Below are 10,397 nucleotides of genomic sequence, written 5' to 3'. Positions count from 1 at the left end.
ACAAATAAGCGCATTACACAATAAAACAAACAATTCAAAAATAAAATTGCTATCCTCTAACCTGCAGGATACGATAGACTGAAGGTTGCAAAATGGGACTGACGGAGAGAGAGAGAGAGAGAGAGAGAGAGAGAGAGAGAGAGAGAGAGAGAGAGAGAGAGAGAGAGAGAGAGAGAGAGAGAAAAGGAGGAGAGATTTTTAGGCGTAGTACATTGCAATAGCCAGCCGACGTTTTAAATTTTAAAAATGTGCTGATGGAGGCGTACAATTAATTTCTACTATTAAGTTTACAATTTTAATGTCAATGTTTATGTACTTTTAACTTTCATATGGACAGTCTTGCTTGTGTTTTAAAAAATCTATTTCCGCATGTATTCATTGGTATATTTATTGATTTTGTTTATTTACGGTTTTTAAAAATTTCTATTATTTTTTATTCAGGGTCGGAGATGTGGTGACATATAGCTGTGATAGAAATCCCAGCACAGTGGACAGGATGTGTCTGAGTACTGGACAATGGTCACCCTTAAACCATGCTTGTGAAGGTCTGTGTGCGTGTGTGTGTGTGTGTGTGTGTGTGTGTGTGTGTGTGTGTGTGTGTGTGTGCTCGTGTGTATCTGTGACTGTCTGTGTGTTTTGTGTGTGTGTGTTTAAGTGTGCCTGCATCAGCATGTATGCGAGCTTGCATGCGTACATACCTGCCATACTTAGTAGCTCCTTATAATCTTTCCCTCCTTTGCTGACATCATCATCCATTTCAGGTCCCAGCTCATACTTCTGCCAGTTACTCACAATCTGTCTGCGTTGAAATGTTTTTTTCTTTGCTGGCACATGTTTCCTTTCAACCTGAAAAGAAAGGGGGAAAAACTCATTTATAAAGGACAACAAAACGTGATGAAACAAATGCTAAGTCAACAAGTGGGACAGAAACAAAGTATAACAGACATGCATTTAATTTAAAGCAAAAGTAAAAACAGTGTCACCTAAATCAACTGATAATATCAAGATTCTGAGTAACACCTGATTCAGAAGGCTTTTGCCATTCCTTGTTCACAAACTGATTCAAAATCCCCACAAAATAAGAAAAAAAAAGTTGTCCTGCCTAGTAACAGATTATTTTACAGACAGGAGAGCAAATCTTAATATAAGTATAAGATGCCACTTTCCTTTTGTTAGACACAGATACACATGTCCGGCCTTTTGAAGTCTACTTTCTTTCTAAGGATAGCGTTGTCGGATGGCAGACTACAGTCCAACCTATTGTTGATTTTTGACAATAAGATTTTTTAAACGAGGCATGCCATTTTCACTTATTATCCTTTCGTGAGTCTCACGAACTACGATTATCCAGTTGCCCCTCCCCTCCAAAATTGATAGCTGTCCATCTCTGACCGAGTTCCCGCTCCCGCCTTTGTCGCTACGCACCATTATGTTTTGACCACACCAATTAAAATTCAGTATGTCTCGCAAATTTGGAACAGAGACAATTGCTGCAATGGACAGGTAAGAGTACAAAATGTACACAGTTCAATGTGATCCCGCCTGGAGCAAAGTTAGGAGGAGAGCTCAGACGCGAGTGCGATGTGTGGGGAAAACAAAATGCGTTGGTTAGTTCACACCTCGGTGTGATCCCGTCAGGGCAAACATTGTACCATTTCATCGAGCTTTACAACGCTTGTGTGATCACATTCACGAGAGTGGTTGATCTTTGACGCGACGGGCAGTTTAATGATCTCAACTTTTCACTCTTGGTTGATCGCATGTGCCCACCTGATCGTTTGTTCCATAAATTATTATCTGAAATGCGGGATCTGAGCCGAATGTAGACCTTCAGAGTGATCAGAGCGGGATCTTAGGGGTGACTTTTGTATAGTAAAAATAATGATAATGAACCAAAACAAATCAGCTCATGTAACACCAATTTTGAAAGAACTACACCGGCTGCCAATAAAAGAAAGGATCAAATACAAAACTGCAGTTTTCTGTTTTAAAAGTACAAATGATACTGCACCTTTTCATCTTTAAAAATTCCAGGAATTATATCATCCACCAAGAGCCGTAAAATCCGCTTCTGATAATCTAATTCTTAAAACTCCAAAACAAAATTACAAAACATACGGCAAGCGTTCCTTTTTGTTCTTTGGTCACCAGGTATGGAACGAACTCACGTATAAAGTAAGATGTAAGATCTGACCCAACAATTTACTTTTTCAAAAAACAGCTGAAGCGATTTTTATTCACAAATGCATACCTGTCATAATGATGAACTGTTATATGCATGTATATGCCAGACTGTGAGACTGAAGAAATAGTGTGTGTGTGTGTGTCTGTGTGTGTGTGTGTGTGTGTCTGTGTGTGTGTGTGAAGAGAGAGAGAGAGAGAGAGAGAGAGAGAGAGAGAGAGAGAGAGAGAGAGAGAGAGAGAGAGAGAGAGAGAGAGAGAGAGAGAGAGAGAGAGAGAGAGAGAGAGAGAGAGTGAGAGAGAGAGAGAGAGAGAGAGAGAGAGAGAGAGAGAGAGAGAGAGAGAGAGAGAGAGAGAGAGAGAGAGAGAGAGATATATATGTTATATATATATAATGTTATAAGGACAAACATTGGAAATAAATGTGAAATGAAATACGACTATGAGAGTAAAAACCACTTCTGAGATCATACAATACATGCACATTCAAAAAAAATTGGGAAACTAAGCTTAGATGTACCTGCTCTGTAGACTACTTTAAACAAAAAGAGGGATCAGAAACATGATTATGTCACGTCAAATACAAAAGCGAATCAGACAGTTTCATCAGTGGCAGTAATCAAATCGGCTCTCTAGTCGAAAGAAGAAACGATGGTGGTCGTAAAGTACTGTTGGAGACCAAATACCGTGCGGCATTGTACAACTGAATGTTGACGTTATTATTATTTGTAGCAACCCAAAGTTTACAAAATGAGGGGCCCTATATCTTGCGTATATATGAGCTCAACTGCCAGAAATACATAAATCTTGATTGTCTCAATCGTTCATTGTCTTGAGAGAAGAAAAGCTTGGGAGCACAACGATACTAAACATGTTAGGGAGACACGGAGACACATGTGGTTGTTGTCACTTTCCAATTATGGGCTAATTTGAAGAAAACGAGCGAACTTTTGAGAAGTGTGCTCCCCGGAAAACGCCTCTGTGAATTCTAGTCTTTTTTAGAATGAAACATCAAGCGAAATCGATTCTTTAGATATTCAAGTTTTTAAAAAAAGGGACAAAGTTAAAAATCGAATTCTTGACCCTAACATCGTGTTTTGCAGACCCGTGCCATACCTAAATGGTGAACCTACAGGGCTAGGTTGTCTTTTTATCTGAAAAAAAGCCTAGGTAAAGGTTCTTTACTTAAGATAGCCTGGGCCTTCACACAAGAACACAGAGCAAAAGAGAGTCAAAATTAGTTTTATCTGATGCCTAACAATTTATGAGCACTGTAATGTTCTTTCCTTTTTCTTTCACATAAAGTGCCCAGATCTAACTTCTGCTATTCGAAGCGCCGTTGAATTGTTTTTTCTTATATTACGATAAGCCCAGACCTAACTTCTGCTATTCACATCGCCGTTGATTGGTTGTTTCTTAATACAACAAGCCCAGATCTAACTTTCGCTATTCGAAGTGCCATCAAATTTTTTTTTTCTTAGGCCTATATACGATAAGCCCAGACCTAACGTCCACTATTCGAAGCGGCGTCGAATTGTTTTTCTTCTATATTATAAGTACATCACTTTCACAGCGCCAGTCACAGAGCGCATATGTGTTGTTGTTGCAGACAGTGCAGTGTGATGACATGACGTTACCGTTCATAGCGCTTCGAATTTCGAACAGCCTAGGGGAAGAGGAACTTATTGCGACAGCTAACTTCATGAGAAAAAAAACATTCACTGCGCTTCAAGAGTCAACTGCCCTTGCTTGAGCTATGGTGTGACAAGTGAATATACAGTGTATAGAATATATTCTAGAGGTCTCTAGAGGAATATTTTATATCTCTTGTTGGCTCCTCTAATCACTCTGTCTCATAACTATCAAATAAAGAGTATTTTTGTATATTCATTTCAATGATTTTACTACATTTGAGAAAAATTGCTCTGCCACGCTTCGAATACCTGTGAATAGTACAAAAATCATGAATGTCGAATAGCAAAGTCAAATGGGCACAGCTCTGTCTGGGATAGGGGTTCGGTGTGGGATGTCTGAAATTAGGTTGTGGGTTGTCAAAGACAGACTACTGAAAGTCTGGAATTAGATCTGTATCACGCAGAGTCAAGTCTATGGATGAAAAGTTTAATTATTTGAATTTTGAAATGTTGGGGAATTGTCGTTAAAAATATTAGTATTGGTTTTTTTATATGAAATCTATGGTGATTTTATCTTTTAGTGTCACTTGGTTCATTTCCCCAAAGAAGGCTATGGGTATTAAAATTGCTTAACATGATGAAAGGTGGTGGAAGCTGTAGTGTTTGCTTATTTATCAAAATGGAGTTGCCTCCACAGGCGATTTGGTTACTTTACTATACTTTTACTTTTTTATCCTCTGTTGCTTTTAAGCATTGAAGGGAGATGCAGTTTTCTATGGTAGGCCAGCTCTTTCAGTTGAGATTTTTTTTTTTTTTCAGGGTTTCCTTGACACCATCAATCGACCTTTTGCATGGCCTTTTTCTTGCTTTTTAGCCTGAGTGCTTGGTGTAGTAGGCTCTCGAGGCTTGCTGGCGATTTGGTATTTATATCAAAGTTTCTACCGTCCGTAATAATCTTCAACACAAAGACATATGGAAACAACTCACCTCAGAATCAGAAGAGCTCGATTCACTGCAATCACTGTCAACTAACGCAGTGCTGCATCCAGCAAAAGAGCTGTTAGAAGGTGTTGTTAAAGCTCCATCACCATTAGCTTTCTTTCCCTTCTGCTGAGCACCACGATGTTTTTCTCCAGTTGCAGTCTTCCTGTCTTTGCTGGAGCTGGCATCAACACCATCTTTCAATTCTTTATCCTTGTCTTTGGAAACACCATGCTTTTTCTTGTAAGCAGCATTTTTCTTTTTTTTGTGTTCATCTGGTCTCATTCTAGTCTGCAGTCAAAATAAAATTAAGTTCCAGAGAGTCTGTGAAAGAAACATGGAAGTAGTAAGAATTATTTTCCAACAAATCAGAGAGTCATGGTGAGGAAAGTATCAACATTGTTTTCTTTTTGCTTTCAAATCACATTTTAGCACTGGCCGAAATAATGAAGTCATGTACATATGTATTACCTATTTAAACATATTATTTGTCATTTTTAACTCACACTGTCACCAACTAACTGGCTGTCAAACACCCCATGACCAAAAATAATAAATAGAAGCTTTCCTCAACATCCTCCCTAAAAATTGGAGTTTAGAGGAGAAAAAACCCCCCAGCTAATCTCCAGATTCCCAGTAGATTAAAAATTACATTACAAACTGATCATGGCAAATAAATGTGTATCATAAAATACATGCAAACAGAAAATAAAACACAAATAAACAAGTGGATTTTCATGTCGTTCATGATAAATAAAGTCGCACAAATACTGCAAACAAACGCAACTGAAAATGTGCTTTTCCACATTATTTACAATAAGAAACATACAAACCATCGAAATGGAATTCAAGAAAAAATTGGATTATATGCGAATTCTATTAGGTTCTTCAACGGGTAAAAAAAAATTGGGAGAGCTCCGATTTCATCGGAGTACTTGGCAGGACTGTAATCTCCCCGTTTGGCACTTCCTGATGATTTGTTGCCAGGGAGTTGAGGGGGATTATTTAGGGATCCCCCCCATTTCTTTAAAGTAGTGCATCATGAGGTAATAAACACTTACAGTCTTGGACAAAAGTTTAAGACCTCCTTACAATAACCTGTCATTTCTCTGTTTAAAGCAAATATTGAATTATTTTCTTTTTTATTTTGAAATCATTTTCACCATTTCTGGTCTACTGCATCATTCCCTTGAATAAATGTTCCCAGAGTATTCAGTTGAAGGCTATGAGCCTGTTTGAAAGTACAGTTGAACCTGTGTAAGACAGTCACCCATTGTCAAGGACAAAAGTGGTCGTATAAGACAGGTGGCCGTCTTAGGCAGGACTGATCAAGATGAAGAAAACTAACCATTCCTTTCTGAGAAAATAAACCCTTCCACCTTCTGAGGTCCCAACCGAAGGTAGTTGCATTGTTGCTGTTGTTATTTTGTTGTTGTTGTTTCTTTTGTTGCTGATTTTGTGCACGGGTGACAATAAAACGAAATGTGTCAGACAAGAGGGACCAAGTGCTATGGTAAAACAAACACACGTCTCGCTACCACTCGGAAAACGAGCGACGCTGCTGTCACAAGTTTATGTTGACGTCCATTGTTACTTTGTTACAGACGGGGTAAACAGTGACCACTTACGATTTGTGTATGGGTTCTGGGCGGGGCTTATGGGTTATGAGGGATCACACGCTTCCCTCCCCAGCAGCTGAAAATTAATTTTGTTACCTATTGGTCAACAGCGAGAGGGGCCTACGCAACAGGATCAGTTGGAGGGACTTAAAACTTAACAACAGGTTTTTAGATTATGACGGCTCACGCACGCCAGGGGCCAAGGCTTGATTTATGACAAAACGTAAAGGAGTCACTAAGGTGGCCGTCTAAGACAGGTGTTATTGCTTTGTGTGATAGGGGTTGTGTGTGGAAATATGGTGGCCGCGGCCGCGTTGAACAGGTGCCCGTTTTACACAGTTAAATTATATAGAAAAAACGCAAGGGGGGGAATGGAAAGTGTCCGTTGGTACAGGTGGCCATCTTATAGAGGTGACCGTCAGGGCAGGTTCGACTGTATTCTTTATTGACCAATAAATACACCAAAAATGGAGCAAAAATCCTCCCTTTCTGACGTTCAAAGAGCCACTGGCTCTTCACAGTGCATGCTTTTCACAGAATGAGATTTCATCCCAAATAGGGTGTAACAAGACAGCAGTCCATAATGTTCTTGTTCATTATCACAGTTGGTCGCTTCTAAGCACAAGGGGGCTATCCCAAAAAATGCTGTTTTGAGAAAATCGAAGGTAAAGTTTTTGGACCCTTCTTCACTTTCTTTCAAAGACAAGGGGACTTTCCTCTATAACCAAACAAAACTACACACCAATGAAGCCAAACTTCTTCTATAGGTAGGGAAGTGCCTACTTTTGGTGTAGGTCAAGATTTCTGGAAACCCCCGAAATCTGGGTTGTCCTTAAAAGCGACCAATTATAGATTGTATTGTGACAAGAAGAGAAGAGGTCCTCCCAGTAAAACTTCACCTAGATATGACCACCTCATGAAAAACATTGTCCTGTTGTCACCTAAAGCTTTTTAAAGAAAACCAGAGTTGTATTACTTTAAAAAGGTACAAAAGTGAGTGTAAAACACTTGAACCAGAAGACCTTGACATGATACTTCAGGATTTTAAAAAATTGATAAAACACACACAGGCACGCACGCGCTCTCTCACACACACATACACACACACATACACACACACACAAACACACACACACACACATGCGCATGCATACACACACACATACACACGCTCAGAGGGAATATACATTAATATAAAAATGGACTCCCCTTGAATTTTTTAAAGTCAGCTTGGCAGTGACCTAGGTGATTTGTCGTTGATATCGATTTTTTTCACCAAGCCCCAATTTTTTTCCCCACTGAGATCCTGACTTTTAGATTTCATAGAGTGGCAAGTCTATTTTTCTTGGAGTATTATAGTCGGAGTTGACCCCTTTCAGTTTGTTAACTTTATTTTATTTTTGATAGACCCAACTGCTCAACCACCACCGCTCTTCCCCCTCCAAATGGACACAACTCTAAATCTAGTCAATATTACTCATTTATTTTTTAAATTAATCAAAATCGTTTGCATTCAATCATAGTAATGGTCACTCTATGTGTGTCTGTGTGAATGTAGGTGTGAGTTAAATGTATGCAAGCAAAAAATCTTACTATAAAATTATGAGATATTGACTTTTACCCTCTAAGTTTCTAAAACAAGGGTTTAAATACCCCTTAAAATAGTAAACCAAAGGGTGAAGGAACCTCTTAAGTTGGCCTGAAAAGGGGAGCCCTGTGTAACACAGTCGGAAACAAAAACGGAAGTTGAATAAAAAAAGCTGGCTGATTCACACTCACTGAGTATTTACTTAGGTAGTGTTCATTGCGACAGAGTGATGTTGGGACAGCTAACGCGGCGTTAATTGCAGCAGAGTGAATACGGAGCTCTTTTCCGTTGATGATTAGAAACTACATCATCTAGATTAGATCTACCGTATCCACTTTGCGGTGTGCATTCGTGTGTGTTAGAGTGTGTGTCTGTGTGTGTATGTGTATGTAAGTGTATTAGTATGTGTGCGTATGTGCGTGTTTGAGGGGGTGTGTGAGTGCGTGTGTGTGCATTTGTGTGTGTGCGTTTGTTTTTCTTTTTTCTTTTTAACTTCTTTTAAGTCAGACTCACTCTGTCGCAATTAACGCCGCATTAATTGTCACAGAGTCACTCTGTCGCAATTAACACTGCGTCAGTTGTCACAGCGTCACTCTGTTGCAATTAATGCTACCATTTATTCATTATTTTGGCTTTTTTCAAAGTTTGATTTTTCTATATATTTTCCACATTAGATCTACGAAGTGCCTATTTGCAACGCCGCGTTGCGATTAGCACCAGTGCTAAATAAAACGCTGCGTTTCGATTAGCGCCAGTGCTAATTAAAACGCTGTGTGTTATATAAAGCTTAATCTACCTTTCGTTGTCGGAACTTCTGATTGCCAAAGGGACAGCGTGCGCGTTTGCTTTGAAGCCAAACCATTATTTTATGAGCGTAGGTTCGATCCTGGTCCTGGAAGTTTATTTTTTTTGTCCTCTTCTCGACTGACCAACAAATTTTCCCCATAATTATAACTTGTTGCTTTTAGATTTTTATGTTGTGATGAAGCATGCACATTCTCAGTTCTGGTTTTGTCCCCAAGAGGAGCTCTGTAAAAAGTAGGCCTTGGTATAGCCTATACTTTTCCTTTTACCAATTTAGGCCTGGTTAAAGTTCATAATAGTGGCTTTCCTTGATCTGTGAGCCTAATTATTATTTTTTTTTTATTTTAGGCTCAGGAGAAGAAAAAAAAACCTTCCGGGACCGGGATTCGATGCCACGCTTGGAAGCACTGAACATTAGACTTAGAGAACGTAGACAGCTTAGATATAATACGTTCTCTGGGCCTAACTTAAAGTTAAAGTTAATATTTTTAGGTAGATCTATTGTATGACGACACTGCGGACAGGAAATACTGCTTATACCGAGTTGCACCGTCTTGTTATTGTTATCCAAGTCCAAGCGTCTTTTGACTTACTTGCTCAAACTCAAATGATTATGACTGAGATGAACAAGACCACGTCTAGTCTACTTTTGTGCAAACAATGTCAGAAACAATAGTTGGATCTAATCTAGATCTAAATCTAGATGTAGATTTTAGATCTACCCAATATTGATCGGAATAAGACAACGTCCTAAAAAAAAGCAGTCAAATCTTAAGATGTTTAACAAGAAGGAAGTGGCTATCCTCATCCGGGGTGAGAATAAAAATATGATCGACCTCTCACCCCGGGTGAGACTTGCTAGGATGGCTATTCTCACCCGGTGTGAAACAAAACTTGTTTTACCTAATTTCGGATATACTGTCTATCGGTGTGGAAGATCAAATTGACAAGAGCAAAGAAAAAATGACGTTATAGCACAAAAGTAAGCTAATTTGGTCGTCTAGTAAGATTTCACTTTTCGAATCGAGCCGAACTACGGGGGTCGCCATTTTGTTTTGCCCAGAAGTTCTCGCAAGATCTACTCCTCCCCCCTCTCTCTCTCTTTCTGAAGACTGTCTATCGGTGTGGACGATCAAATTGACCAAAACAAAGTTTACAAATGATGTTGAAACACAGAAGTAAATTAATTTGGTCGTCTACAAAGACGCTACGGCTATTTGACTTTTCGAATCGAGCGAACTACACGGGTCGCCATTTTGTTTTGCCCGGAAGTTCTCGCGCTACTCCTCTCTCTCTCTCTCTCTCTCCACTGCCCATAGACAAAATTGCAACGCTTTTACTGCCGTCGTAAGGGAAAACGACGAATGGTCAAAATTTTTCTATTTTTGTATTTTTACATATTTCATAGAGTATCTAATTCTGCATCTGATGGTGTAAAAATTTTAGTCATATATCTTAATCCGTTGTTGCGCAATTGAGAGTTCGTCGTTTTCCCTTACACTGGCGAGCTCCGAGCCAGAGCTCAGTGTAAGGGAGAACGACGAATGGTCGATCGGTCAAGGATCACTGCTCTTTCGGCGTTGTCCCCTG

The 10,397-nt window shown here is 39.3% G+C and overlaps 1 protein-coding gene across 1 annotated transcript in view; it reads right to left on the bottom strand.

The window, feature by feature from the left end:
* The window catches only part of LOC101850477, a gene marked incomplete at its 5' end in the record, with an annotated part of 13,522 nt that extends 8,402 nt beyond the window's left edge, over positions 1-5,120 (bottom strand). The window contains 2 exon segments of the mRNA XM_013082911.2: positions 699-846; positions 4,803-5,120. Of these exon segments, the coding sequence (XP_012938365.1) occupies positions 699-846; positions 4,803-5,081 (427 nt within the window).
* Positions 5,121-10,397: the final 5,277 nt, after the last annotated feature.

The sequence above is a fragment of the Aplysia californica genome, unplaced genomic scaffold, assembly GCF_000002075.1.
Source record: "Aplysia californica isolate F4 #8 unplaced genomic scaffold, AplCal3.0 scaffold00199, whole genome shotgun sequence".
Lineage (NCBI taxonomy): Eukaryota > Metazoa > Mollusca > Gastropoda > Aplysiida > Aplysiidae > Aplysia > Aplysia californica.
Note: the sequence above shows the minus strand (reverse complement) of the source record. Positions and strands in the feature narration are given on the sequence as shown.